This window comes from Microchirus variegatus (assembly GCF_963457635.1).
Source record: "Microchirus variegatus genome assembly, chromosome: 19".
Taxonomy (NCBI): domain Eukaryota; kingdom Metazoa; phylum Chordata; class Actinopteri; order Pleuronectiformes; family Soleidae; genus Microchirus; species Microchirus variegatus.
Genome location: NC_139820.1, coordinates 8,605,669 through 8,632,309, shown reverse-complemented (window position 1 = coordinate 8,632,309; position 26,641 = coordinate 8,605,669). Strand labels below are relative to the sequence as shown.

Here is a 26,641-nt window from a genome sequence, read left to right as displayed (position 1 = left end):
GTGAAATTACTGTGAGCCAGTTCTGGTGGAATAACCCTTTAATGTGGAGAATCTGCGTACCCGCCCTTAACCCTGACTCCCATCCATCCACACACACACACACACACACAAGAACTCACACAGCTCTCTATATGATCTCCATACTTGACTGCCTTATGTGCACCAAGCAGAACCTTTACGACCGTTTCATATAATCAACGACGACGGGGATAATCATTTCTTTCTTTCTTTCTTTCTTCAATGTCGGTAAAGGGATCTGGGCCCGCAGACTGAATCAGACTTTATTTTTTTTTTGGGTCAGCTGTCTCTTGGACGAGCAGATGCAGACATGACTACCTCGATGTGAGTCTCCATCGCTGACCGCAGTGACCCAAGATCCAGTCTGAGGTGTTTCTACCTGTGTACATACTGTACAAAGCTGCAGGTTGGCAGCGCCAACTTGGATGTGGACCAGCAATTTTACTTTAGCGTCCCTCTGTCTGCTTTCGTTTAGGTTGTACACCTCTACTTAGTATTATACGGCAAACGCGAAGGGGGGAAGAAGAAGAAAAGAAAACAAATCACTGATCTGTGTGCTTGGTTGTAAATGACAAACTTTATCGATGCCGCCCCCCCCCCCCCCCCCTGTTGTAAGACAGTTATCCTGAAAACAACTAGTTGCAGAGTGTTACTTTGCAAGCGAGTGAAATTGACCATGTTTGGTGATGTTCTGTATGTACATACATCTTTTTAACTGTAATAAACCTATAAATATTTACAAATTCATGATGTGTGTCTATCTGTCAATTAAAATAATTTAACCAAGACCATAGATAGATAGATAGTGTTGCTAATCACATATATTGATTGTATAGAGTCGGTATTGCTGCTTCATTTCTCGATTTTATTTTTCAGTGTGTATGTGTTTGTTAGTGCTCTCAGCTGTGGCCTGATCTCTCTCTGTGATCCAGTGCAACACCGCCCCCTGCTGGGTAATGTATATACTTGATATTATTTACATTGAGCAGCTCTACATTGAGATTGTGCACAGTCGGGGTCTTGAATTCATGTCCAAGTGAAAGAGAAATCAAAATCAACCCGGTGATTTGTGATAAGATTAGAAAAAAAAAAATGGTATCTAATATCACTTGTCTAAAAAAAATCCTGAGCACACATGACCTTCTCATCCTCCTCTGAATGATCACATCTCTCAATCAAAAACACCACGTTTGTTTGTTGGTTTGTTTGATTTCTTCTTCCCATGTACTCGTCCTCCAGGATGAAACGACAGGTGTCACTGTATCCTTTTGTCTGGTCCTCCTGTAACAATAAGGAAATGTTTAACCGAGAAAGAGAGAGTGTGTGTGTGTGTGTGTGTGTGTGTGTGTGTGTGTGTGTGTGTGTGTGTGTGTGTGTGTGTGTGTGTGTGTGTGTGTGTGTGTGTGTGTGTGTGTGTGTGTGTGTGTGTGTGTGTGTGTGTGTGTGTGTGTGTGTGAGAGAGAGAGATATGAAAAAGCAGTGCACGGCTGCTGTGTTATTTACCAGCCTGCACGGTGAGGCAGCGTTCTCACAGGGTTGAATCTTCCATCACACCGCCAGCTGAACTCATTTCACACATCTAAAAGGTCTATTTTATGGCTTTCCATATTGCCTTTGAGACTGAATTCTGACTGGTCACAAGTTCCAGTTCAATACGTATGTTGAATATTTCCCTCAGTGGAACATACAATCTTAAATTTAGTTTTGAAACGATGAACCGGAATTGTGACCAGTCAACATCATGTTGTTATTCATCATTTAATTGTATATCTATCTATCTATCTATCTATCTATCTATCTATCTATCTATCTATCTATCTATCTATCTATCTATCTATCTATCTATCTATCTATCTATCTATCTATCTATCTATCTATCTATCTATCTATCTATCTATCTATCTATCTGCTAGCTTAAAGTTTGCTAAAAGAAGACATTGCTAGCTAAGAGAAGACATTGCTGTCTGTCTATCTATCTATATGTTAGCTTAAAGTTAGCTAAAAGAAGACATTGCTATCTATCTATCTATCTATCTATCTATCTATCTATCTATCTATCTATCTATCTATCTATCTATCTATCTGTCTATCTATCCATCTATCCATCTATCCATCTATCCATCTATCCATCTATCTATCTATCTATCTATCTATCTATCTATCTATCTATCTATCTATCTATGTTAGCTTAAAGTTAGCTAAAATAATACATTGCTAGCTAAGAGAAGACGTATCTATCTATCTTATTATTGTGCGTCTTATGAATGAAAGGGTGAATTCATACAGTAAGTACTAAAATATACAACCTTCAGCCTGATGTTGTGGCCGATATTAGCTAATGTTTGCACTCTGTGGGTCAATAAAATATTGTTTATCTCACATTCTAGTCACGTTGCAGAGCATCACTCCTCACTATGTGGGTGACTCTGCATGAGGGCATTTAATCTCCATATGTTCACTTTTACTTCAGTGTCAGTTTCTTGGTATCTTTTTTTTTTTTTTTTTAATTGAATATTTTCTCTCTTTCACATAAAGTCTTCTTCTCTTCCACGGGCAAAGTTCTCCATGCTGAACTGTGGCAGAACGGTAAGGCAAATCTATCTATCTATCTATCTATCTATCTATCTATCTATCTATCTATCTATCTATCTGCTAGCTTAAAGTTAGCTAAAAGAAGACGAGAGGACATTGCTATCTATCTATCTATCTATCTATCTATCTATCTATCTATCTATCTATCTATCTATCTATCTATCTATCTATCTATCTATCTATAGAGGTATTTAAATTTGTGTATTGCGTATAATATCTTTAGCTTTGCTTTTGCATACATAGAGGAGTGCACTCCGTGTCTCTCCACGGTGCCTGAGGAATTTCCTCTGAATCCCACAGTAACGTTTGAGTTCTCCCCACGACAGGAACACAAACAATATAGTAAAATGGCCGACTGTGAGTTAAAGCCTTTGCGGTTTCAGAGTGACTCCAGTTCCAGGAATGATGTGAGACTGGAAATATAATGAATCCCCTGATGGATGAAATCTGGAGACATGCTGTTTATCCTTTTTTTGTTGATTTGCTGAGAGGATAGAAGCAAATATATGTGCTACACTCATCAATAAACAAGCAGGGGACTATTATTTTGTTTGATATTGGCGTCAAGCTAAAGCATTTACCTTGTTTTTACATTTTACATCATGTCTCGCATCGTCACTTTTATTATGACGATCCCCTGCACATTTTCCTGCTTACAGCTGGTTTATTGCAATTCAGGTAAATCAAAAGCAGTAATCCTGTTTTCCAATAGTGAAAGTGACAAATGATTTAGCTCATTAAACTGTGCCATGTTTTTTTTTTGTTTTTTTTATATATATCACATGCCACATTTTAATTATATGGTGAGAGTAAACAAGATGAAGCTTGCTTTAAATGGACAGGTTGTATGATCTATAGTAAAACAGCCCCGGGCAGATTAATGAAGGTATCGGTGACTTATCTGATGCACTATATACTTAGTGATAGATGACTTCCCCTATTTTTTGCAGGGGGAACAAATAATTGTTGTTATTTTCCATAGTTGAATTATTCCTAAGTTGTGTTAACACATCTTTAAAATCTGACTGAAGAAGTGAGGCATCACATTTTATTAGACATATTCATATACAGTATAATATATGCTTTGAATAATGTGGTAAATGGAATCGTTTTTATTTCCATGACTGAGGCCGACCCGCAATATCTGCAACAACCACCAGTGGGCCATGGTTCACATTTTTGGAAACACCACTACAATATAGATCAAGAACAAACCACAAATCACAAGGCATCAATTCTGTTTGATATAATTTAAAGGTGACATATGCATAATAGGTACAAAAGCGTCATTCAAAACATTCAGTGGAATGTGGTTGCATCAGTTGTCCCACCATCAACTGTAAACAATAAATCTATTTTGCAAATTTTTAAATGTCAACAACAAGCAGAGATTGACACTTAGTACGTTTACAAGCACAGTTTAATCGAGCTAAGGCCATAGTCCGACTAATACGGCGATTGGATGAGTATACATGCTTAATGACTCTGCCCCTATAGATGGCGCTGTATCTCTCTATAAGTATGTGTTGAATCAGTTTCAGTTTTGAATCGGGGAAAGACTGCGATGGATCGTGCTGAGTTGTTTCGTACCTACTGTTAATCATAAGACAAATTAGATCATTGGATGTGTTGACCGAAGAAAAACAGCGCCACCATGTGATTTCTGACAACAGTACTGCAGTTCAATATGTCTCTCCTTCTACTTTCAGGTCAAAGGCCGGGGAGGAAATTGTGATACATGTGCAGAACGCCAAGTACGACTCCAGACCAACTACATGCAGGACTCAGAATCTCATTACCCAGGTATGTTAGTCTGACTAAGACTCGCTCAATTTTAGTCAGACTAATGTGTTTACATGACATTAATAAAACGGAATTATTGTCTAAGTCCGACAAAGACAAGCTCAATTTTAGTCTGATTAAGGTGTTGACATACCTTATTGTCTTAGTCCGACTAAGACTAGCTCAATTTTAGTCGGACTAAATGTGTTTATATGACATTAAGAAAACTGAATTATTGTCTTAGTCCGATTAAAATCAGACTTTTTACCTGCATGTTAACGCACTGATTGAGTCTGCTCTAGTGCAGCAACAAAGAATTGTGAGAGGAGGCAACAATAATGGACTGTAATAATATTACATACATTAATTATACACCAACAATTTGTGTGTGTGTGTGCGCGCGCGTGTGTGTGCGTGCGTGTGTGCGTGTGTGTGTGTGTGGGGGGGGGGGGGGTGTGTGCGTGCATGCATGCGTTCGTGCGTGTGTGTGTGTGAGAGAGCGAGAGAGAGTTACCTTGGCTGTAGTTTTCTGTTTTGCCTTCCTGTTCCGGGAGAAAATAATCCACACTTTTCTGTTGTCAACTTCCTCTTCACTTTCAACCGTCTGTATTTGCGTTAACGCACAACGCCTTTCCGTGACGACTGACTGGAAAAAGGCGCGTGTGACGCCACGTTTACACGACTCTCGATTGTTAAAATGAGTCTCTAAATTAACTATAACCTTTAAAAACAGAGGCACACATACGCAGTACACAGGTACGCTGGTTATTTATAGCGCTGCTCTTTTCGTTTAATTAACAGGGTGCTCCAGTTTGACTGTAGATGCACTAACGGCACTGAAGGAGCTAACAAATAACGGAGCTAACTGGTAAACGATGCCTGGACTCCAGTGCCGCCGCACGTAAACATGACCTTTTTCCGGTCAGTCGTCATGGAAACACGTTATGCGTTAACGTGCATTAACGTTGGTGCCGTTAACCGCCATTAACGTGCCCAGCACTAGTATTTTTTAGCACATCTCCACTGCAGATGTTTTTGAGAAGGGTTGTGAGGCTTTTTAGGTTTGGTGAAGTTCAGCAAAGACTAACTCTGCTGGAAACCTCAGTGTCCACAAGCTGTGTTTTTGTGTATTTTGGCACAGCATTTTCAATTTTCATCGGCTCCAATTTTCCTTTATCTCTGACGACTTAATCCAATACATTTCTTGGATATAAGAAAGACCACAAGGGTTTAAGCCCAATAATCCGGATAGTTTTACTTTTATTTGAGTGTTAAAGTCTTGTGACTCACCACACACAGAGGGAAGCTTAGACGACCCCCCAACCAGAGTTTATATCTTTGACACAACATGCAGCACAGGGAATATGAAAGTATAATCTGATTGTGTTTGTGTCACTGTTCCTCTCAGTGAGTCACATCTGTAAACACTAAAGTAGTTGTTTAGATGTTTCCTCAGGGCAAAAAAATCTGTGGATCCGTGTGACTCAGGGTCAATGTTTGGGGGACTCCCTCCTGTGGCTGCACATCAGGTGTGAGACGGGGATCGATAAATTAAGTTTGGACAAAGTAATAAAAGAGCTTCTGCTCATATCCACGTGGTGTGGCTCTGGTGGCTGCTTAGCAACCGAGTCCAGCTGCTGCACTGCAAAAAATGTCTGCCCCTTCCCCTTCAAGATGACTTTAAGATGAGAGAGATCGTTTAATATTTTTTGAAGTGTTACAGATGAACTGAAGCACATGTGGAGAGGTCATCTCTCTTCCACAGTTTTTTTTTTTTAGCATCATTATACATAGGGAAATTGAACGAGAATTTTAACATTTACTTTGAACAAATATCAGCAGCTTTTAATATCCAAATAATGTCTGCGTAAGATCAAGGGGAAACAACATGTTAAGAAAAAGAGAGCTTGATTCATAGACTAGGACTCATAGACTGTTTTTTCGTGTGCATAAACGCCAATTTGTTCCACTTTCTGTACGGAAAACTGCGAGTTTATTTAAAAGGTGCTTTACTGATCAATGTGCCCTGATCACCTAATTAGCTCTCAGTGGTGATTATTATTTACTCTGTCTTATAGGGAATAGGCAGTGAAAGACATACACTCTTAGAAATAAAAGTGCTAAATAGAACCATATAAGGTTCTTCGGCTTGTCCTCATAGGAGAACCCTTTTTGGCTCCAGGTAGAACCTTTATCCCTTTTGGAGGGTTCCACAAAGAACCCTTTTAAAACCCTTTATTCAGGGAAAGGGGTTTTAAAGGGAGCTCTGGGTCAAAATGGTTCTTACTGGAACCATTAGTGTTACCAAGAACAAGAAATGGTTCCAGGTAGAACCTCAGCCCCTGTAGAAGGACCCTTTTGGAACCCTTATTTCTAAGAGTGTACTGTGGCCTAACGTGGAACAGATACAATGTCAAGTTTATTTGAAATTATACATATTATGTCAAAAAATATACCTTTATCTTATCTTTTGATGGGCTTTCACAGTAATTACTGGTGTTACTCAACTAGTGCTTGCTTATCTTGTACATTTCTTATTGTTTTGTTGTGGATTTTTTCATGTATTTTATGTTTTTTTTTTATGTTACTGCACAACACTTTTAGACAACATTGTTGATTATATTCTACATAGTGGCCTAGTTAGAAGCAAAACAGCAGACTCGATGCACCTGTTGTTCTGTCCATGTACATGGCCACATCAGCCTATTCATTCTTTGACAATTTGTTGCTTTTCCTTGAAGGCTGACTTTGCCATATTTGGTGTCAAAATGCCGACATAGATCGTACTCTTTGACGACCGACACGGCCTCATAACCCAAAAGCCACACCGGTTTTTCTCCTTGAAGCACAAGCATGTATTCGCCTTCCCATCTTTCTTGAAACTGCCTTCCATCTGCATCAATCTTTCTCTTCATGGACATTTTGTGGATATTTCAATCTCATCATTCATCGCATGATGCATATACAATGAATATCACTTCACTGGTGACACGCGCCTTAAAGCAGCATAGACCTCGTGGGCCCCATAAAATGATGTGGCGGGCCACATCTGGCCCCCGGGCCTTGAGTTTGACACGTGATGTAGAATAAGACATTTTTGGGAACTTTAAAGTGCTTTTTTGGGGTTAAAGGTCATGGTTTGAATTCCAATTAAGGCACGTGATGTGAGATGGATCCTCACAAGCAAACAAGTGTGCGCATGGAGACAGATTTTCTTTTCTTTTGCACGTTGTTGCTCAGTGTGTGTGTGTGTGTGTGTGTGTTTTCCTCTCCACATGCACTTGATATCTCGCTCCGGTGCAGTCACACCCGCATGTGTGTGTCTGTGTTGACACTCCGTGGACGCACAGTGACCCGGCGAAGGGGACACTTTTTGCAGCGTGCGGGCTATAAAGAGAGGGAGTGGCGCACTTGGAGAACAGTGAGGAGAGAGAGCGACTCCTCCACACGGCACACAGCAGCGCGGCAGCACCCGGGATAACATGATTAGCGCGCTCTTTGGTCCGCCCGCCGAGCACAGCTACTAGATGCAGCACAGGGATCACTGTGCGGGGAGAGAGAGGAGACGCAGAGGGAAGACTTGACGCTTCATCTGCCACATGGATCTTCTCTGTTTTCTATTGATCTGCCTGAAGAAGTTAGACAGTTCCTCAGTGCCCGTGCGTCCCTGGCACTGGAGAGGTCGTGGCAGGTTGTGTTGCCTCAGGTAAGATCATTTCAAACCTTATACATCCTGTAGATTTAAAAAAAAAATTATTATTTCTCACTTTGCAACAGTCATAATATAATAGATACCATTAAGTAGCTTATAGATCTGATTTTTTCTCTCTCTCATATTTCCAGATGAAGAAATGACAGATGTAAAAATCAATTTCAGCTTTTCCATGAGGTGGCAGTGCACAATGAAAGAGAAAACCCCATCCAGGAAAACCTCAGAGGAGTGATCCTCTTCCCCTCCTCTGTCTCCCTCTCTCTCAGCCGCACTAGCTCTGTCCGTTCCTGGTGGATGATATTTTTAACCCCAGCTGAACTCGCTGAATAAGTAGTCCAATCGACTCCAATGGAGTTTAACAACAAGACCAACCAGACTCTTCCAGAGGCGGCTCCTTACAGCCTTCAGCTGTCGCTCATTGTGCTGGTGGGGATCCTGATGCTGCTCACAGTGTTTGGTAACGTGCTGGTGGTCATAGCTGTGTTTACAAGCCGGGCCCTGAGGGCACCGCAGAACTTATTCCTGGTGTCTCTGGCGTCGGCGGACATTTTAGTGGCCACCCTTGTGATGCCCTTCTCCTTGGCCAATGAGCTCATGGGATACTGGTACTTTGGCGAGGTGTGGTGTGAAATATATCTGGCACTAGATGTTCTTTTCTGCACTGCCTCCATCGCTCACCTCTGTGCCATCAGCTTAGACCGCTACTGGTCCATCACGCAGGCCATCGAGTACAATCTAAAGAGGACGCCGCGGCGCATCAAGTGCATCATCTTCATCGTGTGGGTCATCGCGGCGGTCATCTCCTTCCCGCCGCTGATCACCATGGAGAAAGAGAACAGCGAGAGCGGCGTGTGTAAAATCAACAACGACAAGTGGTACGTCATTTCCTCCTGCATCGGCTCCTTCTTCCTCCCCTGTGTCATCATGGTGCTGGTCTATGTGCGGATCTACCAGATTGCCAAAAAGAGGACGCGGGCGCCTCCAGGAGACCGGAAGCGGATGCCAAAGACGGCGACGGTTGCTGCTGCCGATGCTAAGGAAAACGGCGTGGGTGCCGAGGAGCACCTCTGCCCGGAGAACCTGAACGGCAAGCGGGACGATCTTAAGAAAGCGGTGGGAGGAGAAGGAGGAGCAGATGAGGAGAAAGGAGAGGTAAATGGAGTGGATATTGAGGAGTCGTCGTCGTCTGACCACAATGTGAAGAATCCCTGCTCAATCAAAAAGAAAGCGTCCAAGAGGGGAACCAAAATGAGCCAAATCAAACCAGACAACGATGCCCATAAGCAGGTGCAGTGCAACAAAGGCAGTCGCTGGAAGGGCCGCCAGAACCGGGAGAAACGATTCACCTTCGTCCTGGCGGTGGTCATCGGCGTGTTCGTCATCTGCTGGTTTCCCTTTTTCTTTACGTACACGCTGATGACGGTGTGCGAGTCGTGCCCCGTGCCCGACACCTTGTTTAAGTTCTTCTTCTGGTTCGGTTACTGCAACAGCGCGCTGAACCCCATCATTTACACCATCTTCAACAATGACTTCAGGAGGTCCTTCAAAAAGATATTGTGCAGGCGGGACGCTCGGAGATACGCGTGACAGACTCCACCGCCGTGTACATACTTGTTTTGTTGCTATGTTGTACGTCGAGTATACATAGGCCATTATACATGGATCACTTACTTGTGAACGCTCAATGGTATAACTGCTTGAACAGGCTTTCCTGCAGAATGAGCTTTTACGTTGCAGCATTTTCTCTTTTCCCCGAAAACATCCACGGCCACACAGGAAGCCACAGTGTTTTTATTGTAGATATTATTTTTATTTTTATAAAACGAGAAAGTATAGTGAAGTCCATCATATGTGTTGTACTATACGACCTGTCTGAATATTTGTCTCTATTTTGATGGTGGATGATGATGAGAATGAATATGCTGAAGGTGATGATGATGGCTCTTTAAAGAATAAAACCTATTACATGAACTGGTCTCAGGACTCACTCACACAAGTTTATTATTTTTTTTGTCTTGCACACTGTGGGAAATAATATGTGCTGTGATCCGGCGGTGGTTTAGTGATGAAGAGAGAACGACGTTGTCTCTTCAGCTGCACTCTTAGATTACTCATTACCCATTTTTACATGGCAGTTTTTCCCTTAAAGTGTATACAAGCCAGCTCATGAAACAAGTGTTAATGATGGAAACAGAGGAAGTGGAGAAGTGATGGTTCATTTGGCATTTTGTGTTATTATAGTATGCATCATTAAGGAAAGAGCTTGTCAAACCAGAACCTGGATGGCTACTCTCTCTCTCTCTCTAATACTCTGAGACAAAGAGTGACAATCAACTGTGCCGTGAATACACAAAATATGGCTTCTCCCAAGTGAGAGTGCGAGCGTATGCAAATTAATTTTATAGCTGAACAGTACCATCCTCACAAAGCTTTAATGGTCCTTCAGGGAATTTCTCTGTAGTAGCCTATGTCAATCTCTTTGTCCAGCAGACCCTGGTGTGCGCCTGCATTCAGCTGCTCGAGTGTTTCCCTGCACGTTTACAAGACGTGGAAGTGTGGGGAGCCTGTGAGAAAGAAAGAGGGAGGGTGTGTGTGTGTGTTTGTGTGAGAGAGAGAACATGTGTCTGTATTTGCAGCTCATATAAACACAAGGGGGGGGGGGGGAGCTCCCACTGGACAGACAAGTTTGCCGAAGTCGTGTTATTGCTCCGTGTTAAATTATAGGGGAAATATTGTGGGAGACTATGGGTTGTTGGAAAAAAGAGAAGTTGTCAAACATCCGCTTTACAAAAAAAAAAAAAAAAGAGTTAGAGACACAGAGAGAGAGACAACGATTATTTAGTAAAGTGAAGGCCTTGTGAACTGATTTACAAAATAAAATAAATAATTTCTTCTCACCATTTCATCTAAATGGGGACAAAATTGTTTACTGGTTCAATTTTATACTAATATTTTATTTTGCTCTACAATCTATACTCCTTATTTATACTTTTAAATTTTTTTTTTTATATATTGCATTTTATATTGCTATGTTAATAAGCTAAAAGAAGACGTTGCTATCTATCTATCTATCTATCTATCTATCTATCTATCTATCTATCTATCTATCTATCTATCTATCTATCTATCTATCTATCTATCTATCTATCTATCTATCTATCTATCTATCTATCTATCTATCTATCTATCTATCTATCTATCTATAGATGTTGGCCATAATTTCATTGTGGACGTCATTGACCAAATATTTGTCTTAGACACTACGTGAATTACAGAATAAATAATCGCACGTTATTGCGCGTCTTATGAATGAAAGGGGGAATTCATACAGTAAGTAATAAAATATACAACCTTCAGCCTGATGTTGTGGCCGATATTAGCTAATGTTTGCACTCTGTGGGTCAATAAAGTATTGTTTATCTCACATTCTAGTCACGTTGCAGAGCATCACTCCTCACTACGTGGGTTACTCTGCATGAGGGCATTTAATCTCCATATGTTCACTTTTACCTTCAGTGTATTTTTTTTTGTTGAATATTTTCTCTTTTTCACAGAAAGTCTTCTTCTCTTCCACGGGCAAAGTTCTCCATGCTGAACTGTGGCAGAACGGTAAGGCAAAACGAAAACACTCACTAATCGGGAGAGACTGTGAAAGTGAATGAGAAGCAATTATTTATTACAGATAGGACAAATTAAATTTGTCTTTATAGAATCTTTGGCGCTTGGACTTGACGCGGAAAAGCGTCTGGCACGAGCAGAAACGAAGTAAATCCCCGTTGGAGTCCAGACACTGACAGTAATGCGGTGGATAATGAAGAATGATAGATCTGATGATTCTACAAAGACTGGGAGATGATGATGAGTGTTTTACAGCGGCGTGAACTGACCAAAGCAGGAAGACGAGCAATATATTTATAGAGATGATGCGTTGCGATGAGAGTGCACCAGTGCAAGAGGAGAGAAGACTTCCTGAGTGAACTCAAGTCCTTTGTCCATGAAGAGCTGCTTCACCTGCGGCTCCATTCATACTAAAGTGAGTCCACGTCAGTGTCTGCACATGCGTTCTCGATCTCACATTCCAAATCAGTAGCGGTGATGTCTCACCAGGGGGGTTCATACGCATTTGTATTTTCTTATATTCTTTGCGTTGTACAGCACAAGTGTGGACCTCCTCGCATAATCTCAAGCAAGTTCCCATGGTTACCGTCTTCTTTGTTGTGTATTTTGATCATAACAATAAGACACACAATAAGAAATCAAAGTACGAGACTGTACCTAAAAAGGTACACATGCTTTGTTGCTCCAGTTGTACCCTATCAGGGTACAAGCACTGTACCCTTCTCAGTGTGTACAGGTACATTTTTAGATGTACAGTGCTTGTACCCTGATAGGCGACAACTGGAGCAACAAAGCATGTGTACCTTTTTAGGTACAGTCTCGTACTTTGATTTCTTATTGTGTGTCTTATTGTTATGATCAAAATACACAACAAAGAAGACGGTAACCATGTGAACTTGCTTGAGATTATGCGAGAAGGTCCACACGTGGGCTGTAGTGTGCAACAATTGGGCGTGCACAGTCTGTGCGCGTGCAGTCTACATGGACTCAAACTGGAGGCGTGCTTGCGTTTGTTTTGCCATGACCACCGTGGAATTTGGCAGATTTTGACATTTACAGCACATGGTCCCTCGCGGATCTCAGAAACAGAAAGTATGACCTGGTCATGCAATTTGCTGTTGAAGTGTCACTTTACAATTGGTTGGGTCCATTTTTAGTACAGAATGAGGACTGTTAAATCTCATCCCTTGTTCTCAGACTACTCCCAAACCCTAAAACTGATCTGGATTAGAGTGAAGATCTATCTCAGTTCAAGCTAAGAAATCCCAACTATTCACCATCTCTGCTGCTCTTGTTTGTATTATGTTTCTGCAACAAGACAATGGTCATATATTATTCTTGTTACAGAGCTAAAAATGCCCATTTGGGCAGAAGTTTTCAAATGAACCCAATGAAAATTGACTGAGCTCGTGCTTTATCAGTGTTCTTCCCATCGATGTCCCACAGTTAATATATATGTTGTGTTTGTTCTCGTTTTGTCCTCCTCTCTGTCTCTGTCTCTCTGCCTCTCTGTATCACGCACATCAACAAGCAGCAGTGATATCATTAGGCGGATGTGCTCGCTGACAGCCTATTGGAAGAAGCCAGCTGTTGAAGTCAGCAGAGCCCCCCCCCCCCCCACACACACACACACACTTAGCCTCTGGGAATCGGGGCATGGATCATCAGGTTAGAGTGCACATCCATCTCAAAAGGGCTATATGCATGGTGGCTAAGTGCAGCTACCACTCAAAAAGACAGGGACGAAATGTCAAAAGCCACAAAAATCACACAGAACGAATGAAGTTGCGTTTGAATCATCCGCATTGCCTTTTAGACGTCGGCCTGAGTTTGTTTTTGTTGAATGTGTTTGTTGGGGGTGTTTTTTTTATAGATGTGGGAGTGTCATGTCGGCCATGTCTGCTTCATGTATCTTTACTGTAGGTGGCCGGGGTGAAAAGGTCAGGATGACAATGAATATTGACTGAGGCGCCCACATACGCCTGCACATTTTTTTTTTCCTGGTGTGCCTGGATTACTCATCCAGGCACACCAGTGATGACTCACTGTTGTTTTCTCATACTTTTATTTCCCATTATCATATGTCATCATTGTTGTCCAAAACACTGTTTTTTATGTGTATCTGCATCATTACCTTGTTTAAGAAGCCCTGAAGGTTCTAAACAAATAGTTCAGCCACGGCTGAGAACGCTGTGTTTTATTGTAATCTCGGGCTCAGCGAGATCTGTTTCACGAGCGACAGTGTCTTCTTACTCTGGGTCTGACTCCGGGTTAAAGTCATAAAAGGGACTGCGGCGGGGAGTCGTGACGAAGCTATTTTTAAACATGTTAAAACAATGTTTTGATAATGAGTAGCAGTGCATCCACCGTTCCAGAGGAGGGAGCTGTGCTTCTGAGAGTGGGTATACTGCGAAATATGGGTACTGGCCAATCACAAGACTCTGTCTTCTGGGTGAGAGAGTTGAGTCTCAAATCTCGCGGCTGGGAAACACCGTCAGAAAAGAGGATTTCTATAGGCTCGTTTACAGCAACTAGGAGGTTTTTGACCATAAAAACAAGTTAATGTATGTAAGTAGACCTCCATAACTAACATATATGCGCAACAGGACCACTCTATGTTAGCTTTAACGAAAATGGACATGGCACAGGTCAAATCATGAGTCTTAAAAAGATTACACAGTGAAACCGGAAGACGACATCCATTTTATAAACAGTTGATGGTATTTATTAAGAGAAGCTGTACTTTGCATCATCCAAGTACAAACACATTTCATTGTCAGCTCATTGTTGGCTCTCTGACAAAGGACTCTTACAGTAAAAGTGTTTCAAAGGTCTTATTTGTAATGGAGTCTTATTAACAGCGGGCTGATTAGCTGCTGGGCTTCTGGGTCTGATTGGAGACACAAAACAATGCCGGCCAATGGATATTTCCCTGGAAAATAATTTGTCTAGACGAATCTATTTTCCAGGAGCTCATTATGATCGAGAGCAATCAGTTCCCATCATCCCAGAGACCACACAGCATTACGCGACATGATTATTAGACTTGCGAGGTAATTTTCTCTGCCTGAAAAAAAAAAAAGAGACGATGGTGCAGGGATTGATGTTCCAGCGCCCTGCACAAAGAAAAACATTTGGGAGCTGGAGCAGGAAGAGCTCGATTTCCTAAATGGCCAATTTAGTCCCGGAAATATGTTTTTTCTATTACACAAGTAGATTGGGGAATTTGCAGTAAAAGCATATAAATTAAGAATCTGTTATTCATTCCACAGCCACGCCTCAGTGTTAGCTAGAGTTAATGTGTTTGAGCAGCTTTTCATACAGTAGAATTAGAGCGCTGTGTTGTTGTTTGTTTTTACCTCACTGCTCTTGAGCGTAGCCCTTCAATAACTCCTCCTTTCCTTTCAGGGTCAAAGGGTATTGAACACACCTGTTCCGTGGCCATCTTCTTCTCCTCCTGTCATGTGGTTGTAGCTCCCCTCATTCACACTGCAGAGGTATGTAGCCTCACAACTGGTTTTATTTTAAGATAAAGTGTAATTTTTGATGGATTTAGTGACTGTTACTACTGTGACTCCCTGGTTACAGCCCTTTGATACCACAGTATAAAGCAGGGACTGAACACTTGCAATGTAGAGTATACTGAGTCACCTTCACGCCTCCACCTGCTTCTGTTTAGTTCTTTAGCATCTCAACCAACTGGTAAAATGTTTGGTTTATTCTTTCAATATTGTAGTTCCCTTTTTCTTCAACCTTGTGTCGCAGTGACAATCTCCTACCGTTCATTGTTTGCTGTCGTTAAAGGGGAAAGTTCCAGGTTAATTTAGGTTATATACACTATCCTTGAAAAGTTTGGGGTCACCTATACAATTTTTCTATGTTTTCCATTAAAACTCTCACTTTTATTCATCAAAAGAGTTGCAAAATGAATAGAAAATATAGTCAAGACATTGACAAGATTATAAATAATGATTTTTTAATTCAAAATAATAATTTTGCCCTTTCGTCAAAGAACCAGCAAAACTGTTTTAAGCTGTGCTAACATCATTGCACAAGGGTTTTCAAGGGTTTTCTAATCATCCAATAGCCTTCTAACGTGATTAGCAAACACAATGTACCATTAGAACACTGGAGAGATGGTTGCTGGAAATGGGCCTCTATACACCTATGTACTTATTCCACTAAAAACCAGACGATCGCAGCTAGAATAGTCGTTTACCACATTAACAATGTAAAGAGTGTATTTCTGATTCATTTAATGTTATATTTATTGAAAAAAAGTGCATTTCCTTCAAAAATAAGGACATTTCTAAGTGACCCCAAACTTTTCAACGGTAGTGTATGAGACACTGGCACATGGTCAGCATAGGCATCAATGTTTTGGCTGGTTCCTGATGACCGCAGCAAAGGCAGCTCAACTGTCACTTTAAAGGGGATATCATCATCTGGGACTCTGGAGGCCCTATGAGTAGGCAAAGTGTGAAAAAATATGTTTTTGTGGTCCTCCTCAGTCCAAGTACAGGAGATAAAACACGTGATGATGACTTCCGCAGTCATTGCTACTTCACAATGACACATTCCTGGAATTGTTGTCTCACGGAGCTCCACATTGTCTCTAAAAAAGAAAACGCGAGGGGAGGGCAATAGTATCCAGAAGAGTGGAAGTGTGTGAAGTGTTCTATTCTTGGCTGCACAGAGTTCTACACAAACTTCCAGCCTCAGAGTATTTACTTGTCCAGTGGATACATTTTATATGTGACGCCTAGAGTCGGCAAATGATGGCTTTACCAAATGCTAACTGCTGTTAGCTGCCGGAGCCTCAGTTTCTTGTGTCTCATTTGCACAAGGCTGTTTTGGCAGAGTGATTGAACTGCTGTGGTGCTTCATCCTTAAGGTATTTTGACCAAAGCATGTCACGGACATGTTCATTAGGACACCTTTGAACTCGGTTAACTTGGAGAAGTAGGTTATAATATGTCTCCTTTAAATGCACTCGAATACATGAGAGGTTCCCCTATTTGCTATGTGTATGTGTGGGAAAGTTTCAGTTTCACCAGATTCGGCTCACTTAAAACTATAGCGTGCAACAAATGCAGATAAACAAATGTTGCCTTCAAGCCACTGCCAAATAAGTTCACACAATGCTGATAAATCCTCCATCTGTTTTTCACTGGGTATATAACTTTATATCGTGGGTTGACGTATACAGTAATTCTCTATGAAGTGTCGTTAGAAAAAAGCTGCAGAAAAATATGACACTTGAAGTTGTTTTTTCCGTCCTTCAGCTTGTGTGAAAAACAAACACAGAGAAATCTGTGCATGTAGTGACATCCTCTCTTTCTCTCGACTCCAGGTTCATGTCCATCAAAATCGGAACAAATAACCAAATCTGGTAATGTTGTCCAACGTCAATCATGAGCCAACCAGCTCGTGATAGAGTCCTGCAAGTGTTTTGGCACAATGGTGGTTAAGAGCATTAAACAGAGGTGGAAGATTAAAAAAACAACCAACACAGTTCCAGCCCCCGGCACATATTGTGGCTCTATAATTATTTAAGATGAAAGCAACAGAGTTGAGCACTTTTCTCGCTCTCCATTATTCACGCTCTTTGTGCTGGAACTTCCTGTCTCTGGGGGTGGGGGGGCAAGGGGGGGGGACAGCAGAGAAGAATATCTGTTAGGCGACACAGGAACAGCAAAGTGAGTGTAAGGCAGAGAGGACAGATGAAGTGGGCTGCTGTAGTGTCTGTAATGACTGTCTAGTGTGTGCTGATGGACAGGCCAGTGGGCGTTTGAAGGAGATTATACCTGAGGACGCCGCTGTTTCATTGCTTCGGCGCTTAATGACGGTGACGTTATGAATGCAGCCGCTGCATGAATAACAGCTTGTGTTTGTCATGAGTTTTTGACAAAGTGTGTTCAAAGAGACAAGTCTGTAATCTGTTTTTTTTTTGGGGGGGGGGATGTTAACCTACCGCCGTCTACCAATCATTGCATTCAGTAGAGTCTAAGCTTCCGAGCAACCACGGGTTGCCAGTTACATCTGAGCTACAATGGCGGAGAAAACGAAACCTAAAAGACCTTGGTATTTTGAATTTGAGTGTAGTAACCCTTTTTGGCCACATTCTTACATATGGCGCTTTGAGCCAAATATTTACAACTGTTGAATCCTGCTCACTTACTGCTGTTAGTGAGCAGTTATACACATATAGTTATGTGTATATATGTACAAAATGATTACCTTGACTATATTTTCTATTCATTTTGCAACTCTTTTGATGAATAAAAGTGTGACTTTTAATGGAGAACACAAAACAATTGTAAAGGTGACCCCAAACTTTTGAACCAATACAACAATTTATATCAATGTGGTGAAACTGAAAGCCTGTAGTACAGAGTATATAGTCAGTAACTGAGCCACCTTTTTCGAAAAGTGACAGCACATAATCAGTTAAGACCGCTTAACATTGTGCTTGACGATTTACCAGTTGCCAGCAGAAAAAGCATTAAATTCCTTTTTTTTTTTTTTTTTTAAGATGGAGCTTTCCAATTTTATGTGTAAAGAAATGATTAAATCCATATTTAAGTTGTTATTCACCTGACGGCGGCCTGTATATCATTCAGCAGAGACAGCGCCGATAGATCACTGACATAAAAAGCACAGAAAGCATAGAAGATGGAGCGATGGGAACCCATCACTTCATATCAGGCACAGAATCCACTAATCTTGTGAGGCAACAGTGCCAGCCACGTGCACCACCATGTGGCCCTCCACTAGCTCAGTACAGCAGAAACGATAATATATACTGGTGAAAGGCTTGGTATTAAAGGGGCCATATTATACCCTATTTCTCCAAGTTAACCTAGTTCCCTGGTGTCCTAATGAAAATGTCTATGATATGCTTTGGTCAAAATACCATAAGAGAGAAGCACCACAGTCAAAACACCACCCTGCCAAAACGGCCCTGTTCAGAATGCTCTGTTTAGTCATATCTCTTTAGGTCCACCTTAAAGGTCCACCTTAAAAACAAGTAAAACAAAACTTAAGGGACAGGACATGACATCAGCCACAGAGGCTACTGCGAACTAACAGCAAGTTAGCATTTGAAAAGTGATCATTTGCAGGCTCTAGCAGGCACATTGCCGTCATATATAACATGTATCCACTGGACAGATACATCCTCTGAGGCTGCAAGTTTGTGTAGCACTCTGTGCTGCATTGTGGAGAATAGAACTAAGAACCAAGAATAGAACTTTTCGCAGACTCCCGGTTTTCGGATACCGACAAAGCAGAGCTCCGCAAGAACAATTCCAGCAATTTAGCGCAATGTGACGTCCGCATGAGCGCGGAAGTCAACACCACGTGTTTTGTCTCCTGCACTTAGACTAAGGAGGACCACAAATATAAGACTGAGTCATCTTTTTTCACACTTTGTCGGCTGATAGGGCCTCCAGAGTCCCAAATATAAGGGTTTAAATTATTAAAAACTTGATTTTGCGTAATATGTCCCCTTTAAAAACAAAAATTCCCTTCACCTTAAATGTGGATAAAGAAGCCGAAGCCTCCAGTAGCTGCTTTGTATCCCAGTCACTGTGATCTGTTCCTCCTCTCTGTCCTCATTGTTACTTTCATCTAACAGAGTTTTCTCATCGTCCTCTTCTGTGGCTTTATCTGAGCTGTAATCTTAATGATTTTATAATTAAGGTGATAAATGACGCAATATAACAACGTCAATTTCGCACACTTGTGGAAACAATCAAACTTAGTCCTCGTGTAACCTCAGTTGTACCCCTGCTGTTATCTGTCTGTGCATCCCCCCCCCTAACAACAAGCAATAGCTGCTAGTATAAATACAACATCGGTACAAAAGTAATCATGCCAGTGTCTGGTAACCATGAATAATTCAGATACATGGTACATGTGGAGCTGAAGCACAACAGCTTGTGTCATGGGTAATTATTACTATCGTGGAAAATTGGTATGCCAGTTAGCATGAATCCAAGTGGTGCAGCGTATGATCTTGTATGTGGGTGTTACCGCAGCACATGCCATTTGTTTTATAGGGGATAGGTGGGATGGAGGCGTTACTGGGATTATTATAATCATGAAAGAGACACTCTGGATGATCTGAAATCGTGGAAATTGCTAATTGAGACCAAGGCCAAAGGTTTGTAAGCAGCCAATGTGTCTTGGAAAGAGAGGCTAAACAAGAGAGAGATATCCAGAGAGGGAGGGAGAAAGAACACAGGCTGCTTTTCATTTCATGAACAAGCCTCCATTTGTTTGCATGACAAAATGCTATAACTTCAAGCTGCTAATTCGTGTTTATATCCCATCTTATCCAAACTCTATTCTGACTGGCACCTTCTCATATTGCAGCCCCCGCCCCCACACACACAAAGCTGATGTGATCCTTCCTCTTCCCTGAAATGAGAATAATCATATTTCTCTGACACAAAAGGCTCATATTTCATATCAATGCCAGTGGTAAATTAGTTTGGAGCCTAGGTATGGAAAATGGACTTGATGGCCCATATTTATGAGAGAATTGGGTTGTGTGGCTGGCAAATACAAATGGAAGAAAACCACTGGTATTCTCTGTGGAGCGTTTTCAGCCAATCAGAAGGCGGCAGCCAAGTCGTGTGTACATTAAACAGAGGAGTACCTGAGACAGTAAGGGTTTGTGACCTCAAATGGCCAGTGTGGGCTTTCAGTGTGGACTCGTTTTTATTTGCAAAACATCCTGATATTCAGGTTTGAAACCTTGCCTAAACCGACATAAACATGATTTGAGGACATTACAGAGATAAATAGATGGAGGCTACAATGTTTTGAACATAATAAACGAAAATGGGACTTTTTCTTTTTGCTCGAAACAAGAGCCATAACAAAGTAATTGAACGAATGTGGAGAGAAGTGTGTGTGTCATGAACGGACATACGCAGAGTTGATTGAACGAACTCAGATTAGCCGTTCTGGAACTGACAGTTCACTCACAGTTCAGGATAAGAGTTGTTTAAATCTGCTCTCTGAAAAACAGGGCTCGAAAATGTGAAAGGGCAAATAACCAAAGCCCAACTCTGACTAATCTAAAAGCAACTCTGGCTACGAGAGCAACACTTAGTTCATTGCTCACTCAAAGGGCAGCGCAGACGAGAGCAGAACACCAAACCAGTGAAGCAAAAATGGCAGAAATATTTGGTTAACCTGGTGATAACTTCTCTGACAGAGGTTGTTCTTTGGCTACTGCCCAGGGACAACATCCAGGGAGCTGCACACTGATATAACAGAAGGTCTGATTCTCATAATAGTTACCAGGTTAGGATTATCCCAGCCAGCAAGCCTTGATCTTTTAGTCTTTGGATATAGGATAAGTTTTACCTATCGCTATGTTTTTCAATGATACAATTCCTTTTAAAATAACACATATTCTGCTTTCCATAAGCCTTAGAATGAATGTACTTTTTTTTAGCAAGAGCCTTGATTTGTAGAGTGCAAGCTTCTCATTTTGAAGGAGAAGTTTACTCCACAAAGAAAAAAAACATAACAAAATTAAAGGTGTGTGTGTTTGGAGGTTTAACCACATAAATTTGGGCAAAATAAATCATTTCGATGAGTCAAAGATTTACAAAAGGGATAATAGTGCCTCGTCCTATTCCCACTCTGCACTTGTCTGCAATATTTGTTTGGTAAGTTGCTCGGAACACTATGTGAAGTGTGTAATGTAATGACAGACTCTGTTCAGAGCCGGTATTAACATCCTTCCAGAAAGATCTGATCGCATGCGAAGTACGTCGGTTTACACCTGAGTATTAAAATGTATCATGGATGTCTCTCCCGTGACCACATGAGATTAGATCCTGCCTCCCCCACCCTCTATTCAAATATGCACTGACGTCACGTCTGTTCCAGAACAAAGCGATGTCTGACAGTATAATTATATAAATAAATGTGTCAACATGTTTGTGTGTGTGTGTGTGTCAGGAGAAGCCGAGTAAAAACAAAGCGCTACTCACTACTACCATTACAAAAGTACGTGTTAATATTGTGGTGGCTACAAATCAATCAGGTCAGAGGACATCAGAACATGAGGCGTCTGTCCTGAAGACAGATTGCAGTGAAAACATTCAGACGTGTAGGTGTAGTGCTGTCCACTTGTGACTGGATCACATGGGACAGATGTTTTGATACCAGCTCCAACTGCAGCAAGTAAAAGAAGTCGAGAAAGCAACCCAAGAAAACAACAAACGCATCCAGCAGAAGTTGCACGGTATTACTTCAAACGCTGCCAAAAATGACATAATATGTATATCCGTAAAAATGCATATACATGTTAGCGATGGGTACCGTTGATAATTGAACTGATACGGTACTGGTATCGGTATCCCGGAATTCGGTACCTTATTTCGGTACTTTTAGAATGTTTTTCAGTTTCAGTTTAAATATTAGAAATAAATATCGCACATTTAGGACCAGGTCAACAATAACAAGACCTCTCTCTTCCACAACCAACATTTTTATTTTTTGGTTGCCCTTTGTCTCTTGTCACAATCAGCTGTGGAATGTGCGCTAACCGGCCAGAAGTTAGGCTAACGCATGGCTAACGCTAGCCACAGCCACGACGAGCAAACACTTTTTGAGGAGTCACGAGTCAGACGCTGACCCCGTTCGACTAGAACGCGACGTCACGGCTCTCTCCGCGACTATGCGGGGCAACAAAAAACGGCACGCAGCTAACAACGCTACCAGTGCTAGTAGTAGCATTGTGCTAGCAGTAGTACATGTACACGTTTACAGCCGCACGATGCTGAGCCATGAGATGAAACTTGATGGGAACTACAGCAAATAGAGCAGAGGAACTGCACTTCAGGCTTCTGCATCGCCTTCACATTATTGCCTCAGTTCAGAAATAAGATGGAGCCATGGAGGGCAACTTTCTGTAATAAGTAAAATTCAGCTCTCAAGAAAAGAGAATTGGATTTCTGCCTCCTGTTGAGAAGGCCACAGTTTGGAAGGTATTTCCCAGAACAAGGACTAATGTCTGAACACTGAGAAAATGTCTTTCTTTCTTTCTTTTATTATTTCCTAACAGCCCACTGTGTGAAATGAGACTGCTGTGTTACGTGTCCTGGATGGACCGTCTTTAGTAAGGATGTGGTGTATTTTTTGTGGGAGGTTAGATGAATGTAAATGCATGTACTCCCAACAAGGGCCTTTCTGCATGGAGTTTGCATCTTCACCCCGTGTGTGTGTGTGTGTGTGGGCTTTCTCCGGGTTCTCCCACAGTCCACAAACATGCAATATGGGGATTATGTTAAATTGGATACTCTTAATTGGCCAATGGTTGTTTTTCTCTATGTGGCGCTGCGATGGACTGGCAAACTGTCCACGGTGTACCCTGCCTATGTCAGCTGAGATTGGTACAGCACCCCCCACGACCCTCATATGCAGGATAAATTGATAGAAAATGGATGGGTGGATTTTTAAAGGAAAAGGAATGAACATTGACTACAACACCTTCTTTCTTTTCCCCTGCAGCATGGCTTCTCCCAAATAAGCATTGACCCACAAATTGAGTTTAACTCTCACCTTCGGGCATGAATTTGTAAATATTTGAGCTGGAATGAAACACAATTGCTCAACAGAAATCAGGCGACAGACAAATATAAGGCTTTGTTGGATTAAAAAAAAAAAACGTGCTAGCGAAAGGTGGATTTTGTGACCTTGTCAGCATTGTTCCTTCAAATAAGCTGATTACACAGTCTTTGCAGCACATTAGATTCCATTGAAACGAACAAAAAGCATTGTTTTACAACAGGAGCACAGAGAGAAATCCTGTGAACTCTGTGTAACCTCTCCCTGCCGATTGTTTGCTCAGGTTATATTCCACAAATTGCCAATGCATTAATCACGTCTCCTTCCCAACAAAGGTTGAGGTCATGTGGGCAGAGCACAGTGTGGAGAGATGTTGGCCAGAGTGTGAAACAAGCATATTAAATAGAAAAAATCTGTAGCGTCACCTTATCTCTCTTGTATCACTTGTCTCCCCCTCACCATCAATCTGAATCGTGTCTGAGGAAGAGGAGGATGAGGATGAGGAACCACCTGTGACATCACAGGTTCACATGGATGAGATAATCACAAGTGTACAAACTATGATAAATTGTTATTTTAAAGTAGCAAATTTGTGAAATTTAAAACTACAGTTTTAAAGGACCTATTGTCAGAGGTGAAATATAATGAATTACATTTGCTCGTTTACTGTAATAATTTTTTTTTAAATTTTATTTTACTTTTACATAAGTACTGTACTTTGTTTTCTACGTTTTAAATCACATCCGTTACTGAGTAAAAATATATAGTAATATTTCAATAATAATTCACACACTGGAAACTTTGGCAGGTTACGATGAGGACGTGAACAATGAGGACATGGGAAGGATGAGATCATGAACGATGAGGAAAGGTGAACGATGGGGACATGTGGCCGATGAAGACAGATAAACGGCCAGGACTTGTGAGCGATGAGGACATGTAAACAACGAGGACAGGTGAACGATGAGGACAGGTGAGCAATGAGGACATGTGAATGATGAGGATGTGTGAATTGGCCGAATTGTGAGATTTGTGTCCTTTTGCATGACACAAGAAAGAACCCAAACCTTGTAAAAAAAAAAAAAAAACAACTAAGTAACTTTTACTCTGAGTAATGTTACTTTTTTTTTTACTTTACCTTGAGTACATTTTTAGACCAGTACTTTTACTTGTACTTAAGTAAAATGTTATCAAAATAGTGCTACTTGAGTAGAATATTGCATTATTCTTTCCAGCTCTGGCTGTAGTTTCTTTGGTCAGTGACGTGAGTCACATTATTCCAAAAACTCACTATCCAATCAGAATAAATGCCCCCCCCCCCCCCTCACCAACACACATATATGACATGACATCAGGGTGGGAGGGGAATGCTAATGGCTGCAACAGACCGCAAGTTAGCCAAAATATTACATTCATGTCGGCAGCTCCAAGTTATTTTCTTTATAGGTCAATGAACCCGCTAACGCTCGCTAACATCTGGTATTTGAATTGATGCAATCTGCATTCACCCCGAGGTCAAATGACTCTGCAAAAGGCTTTTGGCAATTTTCTCTTCATTCTTCTACTTCATTTTGTCAGGCCTAATATTACGACATCGCTGCTCTGTTTAAGCAGCAATCTCAAAACCATTCACTCGCCGCTGAGTTAAAAAAATAAAAAGGTAAAAGACCAAGGCCAACGTCACATTCAGTTTTGCGTTGCGTTTTCCGCTTCTGACATACTGGTTTGTGATGTTAAACATGACTCATGAGTGGGTAAATAAACAGTGAGTAACTCCTACTGGCAAATAGGAGGAGCCCATTTGCCTATTCAAAGTGTTTTCACTAATTTGAGAACGCATGTGTACCTGCTAACTTTGGTGTAAAGAGCTGTTGGTTTAACTAAGCACTGTCAACACCGCATCACGCCTTTTATGTTTGTACATCCATCCGTCCGTGTGTGTTTGTCTGTGTATGTAGTGTAGCCTGTGAGCACACATTGTTGATTCAGGCCTATTTTTTTTTAGGACAATTTGATCTAGTGAGGATATTTTTGGCTGGTCCTGAAGGTTAACAGTTGGGTTTTAGGGTAAGGGGCTAGGGAATGCATTAGGATGTATGTATAAGTGTACTCACACAGGGTGCTGTTAAAGAATATGTAGGTTTAAACTGTAGCTTCCACACTTTTTCATCTCGGCAGCGAGTGAAGCTTCCCAGATCAGCTCTGCTCTGAAGGCTCCACATTGTTTCCCCTTTAACCTCTCCTCCATCTGTCTCTTCCCGTCACATCCCATGTGGATATATTTGTGCCGAGATTCCGAAGTACCCAGACGTACGTGAGCCACAGACTTCATGTCAGACGCCTGCGTTGATTCATCACATTCTGTCGTTCTTCAGTTTACCGTGGCTTTCAGGTGGGGGGCGGTGGCGGTGGAGGTGGACGTTGGGCTGAAAAAGAGATGCAGCGAGTGAAAAATGAGACCGAAAGAAATGGTTATGCACGGGCGGCAAATCGGTAGGCGGCAGTGGGGAAAGAGCCAGGCCGTGAATACTGATGGGATAATCATTTGAGATTCGATTGTGCATGAAAAAGCTAGTCAGTGTTGATCAGTCTGGGAAGGGAAGGGGACGGGGTGGGGGCTTGTGCGAGGACAACATCTGGCATGGTCGCTCGCTCTCTCCTCCTCATGTTTTTTTTTTGTTTGTTTCTCTGGGAGTTTACCCGGGCCATGGGGGAGTTATCCGAGGGAAATACAGTCATCAATCTCCCATAACATGCAGGAGAAATAGAAACACATCAAAGTTGTAATTGCTGCTCTTTGTCGAGCATTAGGCAAGAACTATGTGATGTGATGCATAACATGCATGTCCTTACCGTACGGATGCATGGGAAACGGGCGACAAACCCCTTCCTGTTTTATGAAACGTGTCAAAAGTCGAGCAGCGAGCGGATGTTTACAGTCTGGCTATCAGTCATTGTTAGTCATCATCAGAATGCTGACAGGCGGAGAAATCAGTCTTTAAGCCTTGACAAAACGGTTTCTGAACATAATTGAATGTCCCCCCGCTGTCGGAGTGGACGTTGATTGAGCAGGTGCTAAGTTTCTGTGTAATAGTGCGGAACACTTGCTGCCGAGTTATGATCATAGCTGGCTCCACAGAGTGTGTGTGTGTGTGTGTGTGTGTCTCCACATGGAGTCTGTCCACGGTTCAACAGTAGTCAGTTCTCACAGGATTTCAATTCTCCTCCGAGGATTAAGTGATAAACAGCCAAGCTTATTCTGGTACCATCGAACCCCTCTCCACCCCCTATCTACCCTTACTTCCTTTCCTTCCTTGTACTTCC

General features: G+C 41.7%; 1 protein-coding gene across 1 annotated transcript; it reads left to right on the top strand.

The window, feature by feature from the left end:
* Positions 1 to 8,452: 8,452 nt before the first annotated feature.
* adra2a (adrenoceptor alpha 2A) lies at positions 8,453 to 9,691 on the top strand (the record flags this gene model as incomplete). Its single annotated transcript, XM_083906306.1, has 1 exon — positions 8,453 to 9,691. The coding sequence occupies one exon, from the start codon at positions 8,453 to 8,455 to the stop codon at positions 9,689 to 9,691; it is 1,239 nt and encodes a 412-aa protein (XP_083762432.1).
* Positions 9,692 to 26,641: the final 16,950 nt, after the last annotated feature.